General features: G+C 46.0%; 1 protein-coding gene across 1 annotated transcript in view; it reads left to right on the top strand.

The window, feature by feature from the left end:
* LOC133554197 (probable phospholipid-transporting ATPase IIA) overlaps nt 1–12,500 on the top strand; it is a 102,274-nt gene that overhangs the window by 61,649 nt on the left and 28,125 nt on the right. Inside the window, exons 17-19 of the mRNA XM_061902653.1 lie at nt 2,114–2,197; nt 4,891–5,061; nt 9,309–9,407. Of these exons, the coding sequence (XP_061758637.1) occupies nt 2,114–2,197; nt 4,891–5,061; nt 9,309–9,407 (354 nt within the window). The remainder of the gene's footprint in view (nt 1–2,113; nt 2,198–4,890; nt 5,062–9,308; nt 9,408–12,500) is intronic.

The following is a 12,500-nucleotide window of genomic DNA, read 5'->3' as shown; positions in this document are numbered from 1 at the left end:
CAGGTAAAAAGGTCACTAATTCTTAAACCAAAAATAAACAAAAGGTGAGTGTCCCTAAGAAAAGGCATTGAAGCTTAGGGAAGGCTATACAGAACCAAACTAAAACTGAACTGGCTAGAAAGTAAAGAAAAACAGAATGCTGGACGACAGCAAAGACTTACTGTGGAGCAAAGATGGCGTCCGCAATGTACATCCGAACATGAGATGACAATCGACAATGTCCCCACGAAGAAGGATAAAACCAACTGAAATGTTCTTGATTGCTAAAAAAAAGTAGATTCGGGAAATATCGCTCAAAGGAAGACGTGAAACTGCTACGGGAAAATACCCAAAAAAGAGAAAGAGCCACCAAAATTGGAGCGCGAGACGAGAAGTAAAACACTACACGCAGGAAAACAGCAAAAAAGTCCAAATAATTCACATGGTGATGTGACAGGTGGTGACAGTACACCTACTTTGAGAAAAGAGCTATAGTGATGCATGCTTGGTTATGCTTTAAAGTCATATCCAACAATTGCGACAACGACTTTTTACTGTCAACTGAGTTCCGTTGTTTAATGATTTCTGCTGGTGGTGAGCCTCCGCATTTTGTCAACGCAAAAAATGTGCCTCGGCTCAAAAAAGGTTGAAAATCACTACTCTACATAACATGTAAAGGTGGTTCTTTCGGTCAAAATGATATTTTACAGATAGTCTTCAAGTCACTTTCTGACAGTCTCTTCAGGATGCACCGTTTTGTGGGCGGTCTTATTTACGTGGCTCACCTTCAACGGCGTCTTCTCCCTGTCATCTTTGTTGTAGCGGTGTAGCGTGCAAGGACGGGAGTGGAAGAAGTGTCAAAAAGATGGTGCTAAATGTTTTAATGACTTTCAGATTTTACGTCAATCAATAACGGAACAGCATCTCCTCATCCGTGGCTCACTAGTGCAACAACAAAGACCGTGAAAAAAACGTCCGACCGGAACTCTAATAACTAAAGTTCCTTGGGTGAATAATGTAAACTCACTACACCGGTATGTTTTAGCGTTTCCATGGCGAGTTTACTGACAGATATAAGTAAGAACTTTACACTACTTTATATTAGAAATGGCAACAGTGGGGGATGAATGTCACATAACAAGAAGATAGAGAAAAAGAAGCTTTTCAGGACTTATGCAGATCCTAAATACAGATCAGCAGGTACCAGAAAGCAAGAAAATGTGTTTTTGCATAATATTGCGAAACAAAACGACAGGTAATATGTCTGCCAACAGGTGCCATTTTGCGGTCCTTATACGCACACCATAATAATACCCGTATGTTTAATGCGCCGACAATCCATCAAGTGGTGCGGTTTCATGGCTTACCAAAGTCCTACTAAAAACATTTCGACAGATTTTTGAGCGTCGTGTGTAATGTTCTTTATTCTCAAAGGAACATTTACATTTTGGTGTTGTTTGCCACCATCATATTGCAGTCTACACGTATCTTATGTTTGACTGCCATCTACTGGTCACACTTATCATTACACCATGTACCAAATAAAATAGCTTTGAGGTCAGTAAGAACAACCAGAATTATGCTGTACATTAAAGTTAAAGTACCAATTTTTGCCACACACACATGAGGTGTGGCAAAATTATTCTCTGCATATGACCCATCACCCTTGATCAGGTGAGGGGAGCAGTGAGCAGCAGCGGTGGCTGCGCCCGGGAATAATTTTTGGTGATTTAACCCCCAATTCCAACCCTTGGTGCTGAGTGTCAAGCAGGGTGGTAAGAGGTCCCTTTTTTTTTATAGTCTTTGGTATAGGTGCACCAGGGTTATAAGGCGCACTGTCAATATTTGAGAAAATTTGAGGATTTTTAGTGCGCCTTATAGTCTTAAAATACGGTAAGTGCGTATGTGCTCTACAAAATGTTTTTGAACATGTTTTAAGTCAATATCAGATTCTATAAATAAGAATTTCATTTCCCCCACCTGTATCCCTATCAGTAGGTTGCCTACAGCCACAGCAGTTATCAATGTTTTTTGGCCTGGCGCTAATTTGTAGGAGACTAATCTACTTGAACAGAGGCGAAAATTGGAGCGTTTACGGTATTTTCTTCATTTAAAGTACTTTGTCCTCTTTTAGTGCGGCAACATGGCCAGAGAAGGTCTGCGGGTCCTGGTGGTCTCCAAGAAGTCCCTGACTGAAGAGCAGTATCAGGATTTTGAGGCAAGTCTCAAGTCTTTGTCTTCTGTCAGCATTGGTTACACATCCTACACTCTGGTCTTACATTCACTCCCCCGCGATCTCCTGAGCGCAAATATAGTTTGTTGTTGTCGATATTTCAAAATCCAACGAGGTTTCGAAAAGTTGCTTGATTTAGATAAAGTTGTTTTTGTCTCCTGTGTTAAATAAACTTGCGGTAAAATGTTGGGTTTTGAGAGTTTTTTTTAGAGCCTATTTTTATGCCAAGCCCAAAATGGCATCCCAAGGTACCGCCTCCGAAGGGTGTGACCGCCGAATGCCAATCATCATGATGACTACCACTTTTTTTTTTTAACCTCCAGAGTGGGAAAAAAATACAATTTGTTTTGGTAAAAGTCCTGGCTTCATCCGAATGAAACAGTTTGTCTTTGCGGTTGTAATGTGCATGCCAGGCCACTAGCGGGTGCTGTATTGGAGTCACATGCTAATGACTAAATAGCACCTAAATATGAAATTATACAGCACAACCAGGATTGGTTGTTCCCGTTACCATGGGAACTACAGCTGAAAACACACAATAAGCCATTTTAACAAAAGGATGTTCAGTCCTACTACAAACCCCGTTTCCATATGAGTTGGGAAATTGTGTTAGATGTAAATATAAATGGAATACAATGATTTGCAAATCCTTTTCAACCCATATTCAATTGAATCCACTACAAAGACAACATATTTGATGTTCAAACTCATAAACTTTATTTTTTTTGCAAATAATAATTAAATTAGAATTTCATGGCTGCAACACGTGCCAAAGTAGTTGGGAAAGGGCATGTTCACCACTGTGTTACGTCACATTTTCTTTTAACAACACTCAATAAACGTTTGGGAACTGAGGGAAAATAAAAGTGGAATTCTTTCCCATTCTTGTTTTATGTAGAGCTTCAGTCGTTCAACAGTCCGGGGTCTCTGCAGTTGTATTTTATGCTTCATAATGAGCCACACATTTTCCATGGGAGACAGGTCTGGACTGCAGGCGGGCCAGGAAAGTACCCGCACTCTTTTTCTACGAAGCCACGCTGTTGTAACACGTGGCTTGGCATTGTCTTGCTGAAATAAGCAGGGGCGTCCATGAAAAAGACGGCGCTTGGATGTTGTTCCAAAACCTGTATGTACCTTTCAGCATTAATGGTGCCTTCACAGATGTGTAAGTTACCCATGCCTTGGGCACTAATGCACCCCCATACCATCACAGATGCTGGCTTTTCAACTTTGCGTCGATAACAGTCTGGATGGTTCGCTTCCCCTTTGGTCCGGATGACACAATGTCGAATATTTCCAAAAACAATTTGAAATGTAGACTTGTCAGACCACAGAACACTTTTCCACTTTGCATCAGTCCATCTTAGATGATCTTGAGCCCAGAGAAGCCGGCGGCAATTCTGGATGTTGTTGATAAATGGCTTTCGCTTTGCATAGTAGAGCTTTAACTTGCACTTACAGATGTAGCGACAAACTGTATTTAGTGACAGTGGTTTTCTGATGTGTTCCTGAGCCCATGTGGTGATATCCTTTAGAGATTGATGTCGGTTTTTGATACAGTGCCGTCTGAGGGATCGAAGGTCACGGTCACTCAATGTTGGTTTCCGGCCATGCTGCTTATGTGGAGTAATTTCTCCGGATTCTCTGAAGCTTTTGATGATATTATGGAGCGTAGATGTTGAAATCCCGAAATTTCTTGCAATTGCACTTTGAGAAACGTTGTTCTTAAACTGTTTGACTATTTGCTCACGCAGTTGTGGACAAAGGGGTGTACCTCGCCCCATCCTTTCTTGTGAAAGACTGAGCATTTTTTGGGAAGCTGTTTTTATACCCAATCATGGCACCCACCTGTTCCCAATTAGCCTGCACACCTGTGGGATGTTCCAAATAAGTGTTTGATGGTAATTTCTCAACTTTATCAGTATTTATTGCCACCTTTCCCAACTTCTTTGTCACGTGTTGCTGGCATCAAATTCTAAAGTTAATGATTATTTGCACAAAAAAAATGTTTATCAGTTTGAACATCAAATATGTTGTCTTTGTAGCATATTCAACTGAATATGGGTTGAAAAGGATTTGTAAATCATTGTATTCCATTTATATTTACATTTAACACAATTTCCCAACTCATATGGAAACGGGGTTTGTATGAAATAAGTTTGCCGCTGGGTGACGAGACTAACCTTTGAACCCGAGCCCCGCCACGCCCGGCTGCCCCCACACATTGTTCTAGAAGGGCGAGGTGGCTCCCCCGCAGGCTCCATGCACTGAAGTGTGTAATTGTGTGCGTTTGAGCTGGTGGGCAACAGTGAGTCACACACACACACACACTTTGTGTTGCTGCATGAGTCACCGCCGGATTGTTTTTGCGTTATCTCATTGGCGATTGACCCCGGAGAAGCAGCAGCGCCAGAAAGGCAGGCGTGAACACACTCTGTGACGTAGTTTTGGCGGCCGTTTGATGGCCCAAACCTGTAGCTTGATGTGATAATGTTCCTTTTTCATATGGAGTTCCTGCACGTCTGCTCCATGCCAGTTCATCAGCATGTGTTTTTGATGTCTGCTCATCATCGGGCTGACATTCCTCCTTCTGCAGCCTGCCCGCTACGCCAAGAAATTCCCTTTATCCTTCCCAGTGTGTCTCGCTAATACCTCCCCTCGCTCCCCATCCACCCCAGGCACGCTACGTCCAGGCCAAGCTGAGCGTGCACGACCGCTCCCTCAAGGTAGCCACGGTGATCGAGAGTCTGGAGATGGAGATGGAGCTCCTGTGTTTGACCGGCGTGGAGGACCAGCTGCAGGCCGACGTCAGACCCACCTTGGAGATCCTGCGCAATGCTGGCATCAAGGTGAGACGACCCTTCCAAATCTAGTAGAGGATACAAAGCACAAGATGAGAGAGTTTAATCATTTTAATCATCCATCCATCCATCCATTTTCTACCACTTATTCCCTTTCGGGGTCGCCTATCTCAGCTACAATCGGGCGGAAAGCAGGGTACACCCTGGACAAGTCGCCACCTCATCGCAGGGCCAACACAGATAGACAGACAACATTCACACTCACATTCACACATTAGGGCCAATTTAGTGTTGCCAATCAACCTATCCCCAGGTGCATGTCTTTGGAAGTGGGAGGAAGCCGGAGTACCCGGAGGGAACCCACGCATTCACGGGGAGAACATGCAAACTCCATACAGAAAGATCCCAAGCCTGGATTTGAACCCAGGACTGCAGGAACTTCTTATTGTGAGGCAGACGCACTAACCCCTTATTTACTCAACTGCAGAGAGTACTTATTCATAATCAGTAAGGCCTTTCTTAGTGCAAATGCATTTTTCTTATATATTTTTTAATGTTTTTATTTTACAAATATAAAAACTAATTAAAGTAGGAAAAACATAAATAATAGTAAACCACAAAATGTATAATTTGTTCATGTTTATCTCTGAAACAAAAATCATTCAGGGGTTTTTGAAATAACATCGGAAATATACCCTTGTTTTAGTCATTTTATTTAAAGGGGAACATTATCACAATTTCAAAAGGGTTAAAAACAATAAAAATCAGTTCCCAGTGGCTTGTTGTGTTTTTTGAAGTTTTTTTCAAAATTTTACCGGTCCCGGAATATCCCTAAATAAAGCTTTAAAGTGCCTTATTTTCGCTATCTTCGAAACCACTATCCATTTTCCTGTGACGTCATACAGTGCTGCCAATGTAAACAAACAATGGGAATACCACAGCAAGATATAGCGACATTAGCTCGGATTCAGACTCAGATTTCAGCGGTTTAAGCGATTCAACAGATTACGCATGTATTGAAACACATGGTTGGAGTATGAAAATATTGAAGAAGAAACTGAAGCTACTGAGCGAATAGCTATTGACGCTATTCATAGCCGTAGCATGGCCGAATAGCTGCGTTACCATCGCCGGTAAAATGTGCGGACCAAACGATCAGGACTTTCGCATTTTGTGATAATGGAGCAACTTAAATCCGTCGATTGGTAAGTGTTTTTTTCGCATTAAATGTGGGTGGAAGGAAACGTAATATAGTTGCAAATACATCTCTGTGCCATGTCTGCTTTAGCACCGCCGGTAAATAGCATGTTAGCATGGATTAGCGTAGCATTATAGCATCGATTAGCTGGCAGTCACGCCGCGACCAAATATGTCTGATTAGCACATAAGTCAACATCAACAAAACTCACCTTTGTGATTTCGTTGACTTTATCATTGCAAATGCATCTGCAGGTTATCCATACATCTCTGTGCCATGTCTGTCATCGCCGGTAAATAGCATGTTAGCATCGATTAGCGTAGCATGTTAGCATCGATTAGCTGGCAGTCACGCCGCAACCAAATATGTCTGATTAACACATAAGTCAACAACAAAACTCACCTTTGTGATTTTGTTGACTATATCGTTCCAAATGCATCTGCAGGTTATCCATTCATCTCTGTGCCATGTCTGTCATCACCGGTCAAATGTGAAAACACTCTGGCACATTCAATGGGGGTCTGGCGGCAGACACTTTGGCATCTTCGGGCCAGTGGTGCAACTTGAATCCCTCCCTGTTAGTGTTGTTACACCCTCCGACAACACACCCGCGAGGCATGATGTCTCCAAGGTTCCACAAAATAGTCGAAAAAAACGGAAAATAACAGAGCTCAGACCTGGTGTTTGTAATGTGTTGAAAATGAAAATGGCGGCTGTATTAATTCGGTGACGTCACATTCTGACGTCATCGCCACCAGAGCAATAAACAGAAAGGCGTTTAATTCGCCAAAATTCACCCATTTAGAGTTCGGAAATCGGTTAAAAAAATATATGGTCTTTTTTGTGCACCATCAAGGTATATATTGACGCTTACATAGGTCTGCTGATAATGTTCCCCTTTAAAAAGAAAAAAATATATATTTTAGATATATTTTTTATATTTACTTAATTTTTTTTAAGTAATTAAAAAAGTTAAATTTATGACTTTTTAATACGCCGCTGTACAGAGTGGTACACGGACGTAGGGAGGAGTATAGAGCCCCAATAAACCTTAAAGACACTGCCTTTGCGTGACGGCCCAGTCATCTAATATCTACAGCTTTTCACACACACAAGTGAATGCAACGCATACTTGGTCAACAGCCATACAGGTCACACTGATGGAGGCTGTATTAACAAGTTTAACATTGTTATAAATATGCGCAAAACTGTGAACCCACACCAAACAAGAATGACAAACACATTTCAGGAAAACATCCCTGAAAGCGATGTCCCAAAAGCCCCCTCTGTTGCGAGTTGTCGTGGTTGTATGTAACCGCCTTAACAACAAAGAGCCACCGCCTAAAATGTTCAATGGAACATTTAAATTTTGGTGTTGTTCACCGCCATCATATTGCAGTCTACACGTATCTCTCATGTGTGACTGCCATCTACTGGTCACACTTATCATTACACCATGTACCAAATAAAATAGCTTCGAGGTCAGTAGGAACAACCAGAATTATGCCGTACATTAAAGTACCAATTTTTGCCACGCACACCTGAGGTGTGGCGAAATTATTATCTGCATTTGACCCGTCACCATTGATCAGGTGAGGAGAGCAGTGAGCAGCAGCGGTGGCTGCGCCCGGGAATCATTTTTGGTGATTTAACCCCCAATTCCAACCCTTGGTGCTGAGTGTCAAGCAGGGTGGTAATAGGTCCCATTTTTTTTAAATAGTCTTTGGCATAGTCAAAGTTTAACACTGTTACAAACATGCGCCAAACTGTGAACCCACACCAAACAAGAATGACAAACACATTTCGGGAGAACATCCCTGAAAGCGGGGTCCCAAAAGCCCCCTCTGTTGCGAGTTGTTGTGGTTGTATGTAATCGCCTTAACAACAAAGAGCCACTGCCTAAAATGTTCAATGGAACATTTAAATTTTGGTGTTGTTTACCGCCATCATATTGCAGTCTACATGTATCTCTCATGTGTGACTGCCATCTACTGGTCACACTTATCATTACACCATGTACCAAATAAAATAGCTTCGAGGTCAGTAAGAACAACCAGAATTATGCCGTACATTAAAGTTAAAGTACCAATTTTTGCCACACACACGAGGTGTGGCGAAATTATTATCTGCATTTGACCCATCACCCTTGATCAGGTGAGGAGAGCAGTGAGCAGCAGCGGTGCCAACCCTTGGTGCTGATTGTCAAGCAGGGTGGTAATAGGTCCCATTTTTTTATAGTCTTTGGCATAGTCAAAGTTTAACACTGTTACAAATATGCGCCACACTGTGAACCCACACCAAACAAGAATGACAAACACATTTCGGGAGAACATCCCTGAAAGCGGGGTCCCAAAAGCCCCCTCTGTTGCGAGTTGTTGTGGTTGTATGTAACCGCTTTAACAACAAAGAGCCACTGCCTAAATTTTTTTTTACTTTAGTGTGTATATATATGTATATATATATATGTATGATTTTCCCCACACATACATATTGCGCTCTACCACGGTATTGAGCACTATTCTCTGGATAATCCAATCAAGATATATATATATATATATATATATGATAAATGGGTTGTACTTGTATAGCGCTTTTCTACCTTCAAGGTACTCAAAGCGCTTTGACACAACTTCTATCGGGGCGGTTTAGCTCGGTTGGTAGAGTGGCCGTGCCAGCAACTTGAGAGTTGCAGGTTCGATTCCCGCTTCCGCCATCCTAGTCAATGCCGTTGTGTCCTTGAGCAAGACACTTTACCCACCTGCTCCCAGTGCCACCCACACTGGTTTAAATGTAACTTGGATATTGGGTTTCACTATGAAAAGCGCTTTGAGTCACTAGAGAAAAGCGCTATATAAATATAATTCACTTCATCTTAGACTTTTGTTTAGGCGGTAGCTCTTTGTTGTTAAGGCGGCCTTAACAACGAAGCGCTGCAGGAAAGAAACCCTTTACCTTGCTTTTGATGGGAAGGTTTTCATACTGTTGTTTACAATCAATTTTTTCCTGCGCTATTAATGCTGACCCAGCAGATTGCTTTTGTTACTGCTCTGTTGTAAAATATAAAAAAAAAACTAACAAAATGTTTGTTTTTGTGAAGGTGTGGATGCTAACAGGAGACAAGCTGGAAACGGCCACGTGCACTGCCAAGAACGCCCACCTGATCACCCGCAACCAGGACATCCACATCTTCAGACCCGTAAGTGCAGGTTGTCTTAGGGGAAAGGGAGGCGGGCCGGGGTTCATCCCAGGTCAGACGTCAGCGCTCAGCGGGCCCCGTCAAGGTCCGTTAGCGAGCGCCGCGGCTGCTTGTGTAAGCCCAGCCAGTATCTACAAAGCATCAATCACTCGCCACATCCAAGCCACTGTCAGACCCAACCAACTGAGGGAGAAAACCAGCAGAGTTCTCCCGCTGGGGGCCTAATTTGTTTTGCAGCTTTCGGGCCTTCACGGTCCCCTCGGGCACACTCCGCCTCGGAGCAAGCCGGCCACTTCGGAAGGTTACCGTTTGCGTACACTTACTGGAAGAGGATAACAATAGCTGGCACGCCTTGAAACCCGCGTCCCGGCGGACGCTGTGGGAGTGCTGACTGGGCCCGCGACGCGCACATCTGGATTAGTTTCCTGGTCGCTACCAAAGTCCTGGTGCGCGCTGACGTCGAAGGACTCGCTGCTGGCGGGTATTCTGGCCGGAGCGTAAGTCTTCATGACAGATTGACTCCACGCGCTGTCAGGAGCGCTTTTTTTTTTTGTTGTTGCTCTTTTTCTGTCTCAATTGGAAGCTGACACAGTTTCCTCGGTTAGCGCCGCCAAAGTCCTGTTTGTCAGGCCGTAAATTTCACTCTGGAACTAAGACGCACTTTGCTTACGGGGGTTTTTCTGCACCAATTTAAATGCAAATGTTAAGGTCCTGAGTAGTCCTGAGTTCAATCCAGGACTTAGGATTTTTCTGTGCGGAGTTTGTAGGTACTCCGGCTTCCTCCCAACGCCAAAAAAACAAACAAACATGCACCCGGGGATAGGCTCCTCCCACCTCCGAAGACATGCACCTGGGGATAGGCCCCTCCCACCGCCAAAGACATGCACCTGGGGATAGGCCCCTCCCATCGCCAAAGACATGCACCTTGGGATAGGCCCCTTGCGCCTAGGGATAGGCCCCTCCCATCGCCAAAGACATGCACCTGAGGTAGGCCCCTCCCACCTCCATAAACATGCACCTGGGGATAGGCCCCTCCCATTGCCAAAGACATGCACCTGGAGATAGGCCCCTCCCATTGCCAAAGACATGCACCTGGGGATAGGCCCCTCCCATCGCCAAAGACATGCACCTTGGGATAGGCCCCTTGCACCTGGGGATAGGCCCTCCCACCTCCAAAGACATGCACCTGAGGTAGGCCCCTCCCACCTCCATAAACATGCACCTGGGGATAGGCCCCTCCCATTGCCAAAGACATGCACCTGGAGATAGGCCCCTCCCATTGCCAAAGACATGCACCTGGAGATAGGCCCCTCCCACCACCAAAAACATGTACGTGGGAATAGGCCCCTCCCACCGCCAAAGACACATGCACCTGAGGATAGGCCCCTCCCACCTCCAAAGACATGCACCTGGGGATAGGCCCCTCCCATCGCCAAAGACATGCACCTTGGGATAGGCCCCTTGCGCCTAGGGATAGGCCCCTCCCATCGCCAAAGACATGCACCTTGGGATAGGCCCCTTGCACCTGGGGATAGGCCCTCCCACCTCCAAAGACATGCACCTGAGGTAGGCCCCTCCCACCTCCATAAACATGCACCTGGGGATAGGCCCCTCCCATTGCCAAAGACATGCACCTGGAGATAGGCCCCTCCTATTGCCAAAGACATGCACCTGGAGATAGGCCCCTCCCACCACCAAAGACATGTACGTGGGAATAGGCCCCTCCCACCGCCAAAGACACATGCACGTGGGAATAGGCCCCTCCCACCGCCAAAGACACATGCACCTGAGGATAGGCCCCTCCCACCTCCAAAGACATGCACCTGGGGGTAGGCCCCTCCCATCGCCAAAGACATGCACCTGGGGATAGGCCCCTCCCACCTCCAAAGACATGCACCTGGGGATAAGCCATTCCCACCGCCAAAGATATGCACCTGAGGATAGGCCCCTCCCACCGCCAAAGATATGCACCTGAGGATAGGCCCCTCCCACCTCCAAATATATGCACCTGGGGATAGGCCCCTCCCACCGCCAAAGACTTGCACCTGAGGATAGGCCCCTCCCACCGCCAAAATCATGCACCTGGGGATAGGCCCCTCCCACCTCCAAAGACATGCACCTGGGGATAGGCCCCTCCCACCGCCAAAGACATGCACCTGGGGATAGGCCCCTCCCACCGCCAAAGACATGCACCTGAGGATAGGCCCCTCCCACCGCCAAAGACATGCACCTGAGGATAGGCCCCTCCCACCTCCAAAGACATGCACCTGGGGATAGGCCCCTCCCACCTCCAAAGACATGCACCTGGGGATAGGCCCCTCCCATTGCCAAAGACATGCACCTGGAGATAGGCCCCTCCCACCACCAAAGACATGTACGTGGGGATAGGCCCCTCCCACCTCCAAAGACATGCACCTGGGGATAGGCCCCTCCCACCGCCAAAGACATGCACCTGAGGATAGGCGCCTCCCACCTCCAAAGACATGCACCTGGGGGTAGGCCCCTCCCATCGCCAAAGACATGCACCTGGGGATAGGCCCCTCCCACCTCCAAAGACATGCACCTGGGGATAAGCCATTCCCACCACCAAAGACATGCACCTGAGGATAGGCCCCTCCCACTGCCAAAGATATGCACCTGAGGATAGGCCCCCTCCCACCGCCAAAGATATGCACCTGAGGATAGGCCCCTCCCACCGCCAAAGATATGCACCTGAGGATAGGCCCCTCCCACCTCCAAATATATGCACCTGGGGATAGGCCCCTCCCACCGCCAAAGATATGCACCTGGGGATAGGCCCCTCCCACCGCCAAAGACATGCACCTGGGGATAGGCCCCCCCCACCGCCAAAGACATACACCTGGAGATAGGCCCCTCCCACCGCCTATCTGTCTATCTGTGTTGGACCTGTGGTGAGTTGGCGACTTGTCCAGAGTGTACTCCACCTTCCGCCCGAATGCAGCTGAAATAGGCTCCGGCACCCCACGCGACCTCGAAGGGAATAAGCGTTAGAAAATGGATGGATGAATGGATGTTTTAAAATCTTTCATTTTTATTTGACATTTTAAAAGTTATATTTGCACTTTTTAGAAC

This window comes from Nerophis ophidion, linkage group LG06, assembly GCF_033978795.1.
Source record: "Nerophis ophidion isolate RoL-2023_Sa linkage group LG06, RoL_Noph_v1.0, whole genome shotgun sequence".
Taxonomy (NCBI): domain Eukaryota; kingdom Metazoa; phylum Chordata; class Actinopteri; order Syngnathiformes; family Syngnathidae; genus Nerophis; species Nerophis ophidion.
This window is presented reverse-complemented; position numbering and strand designations above follow the sequence as displayed.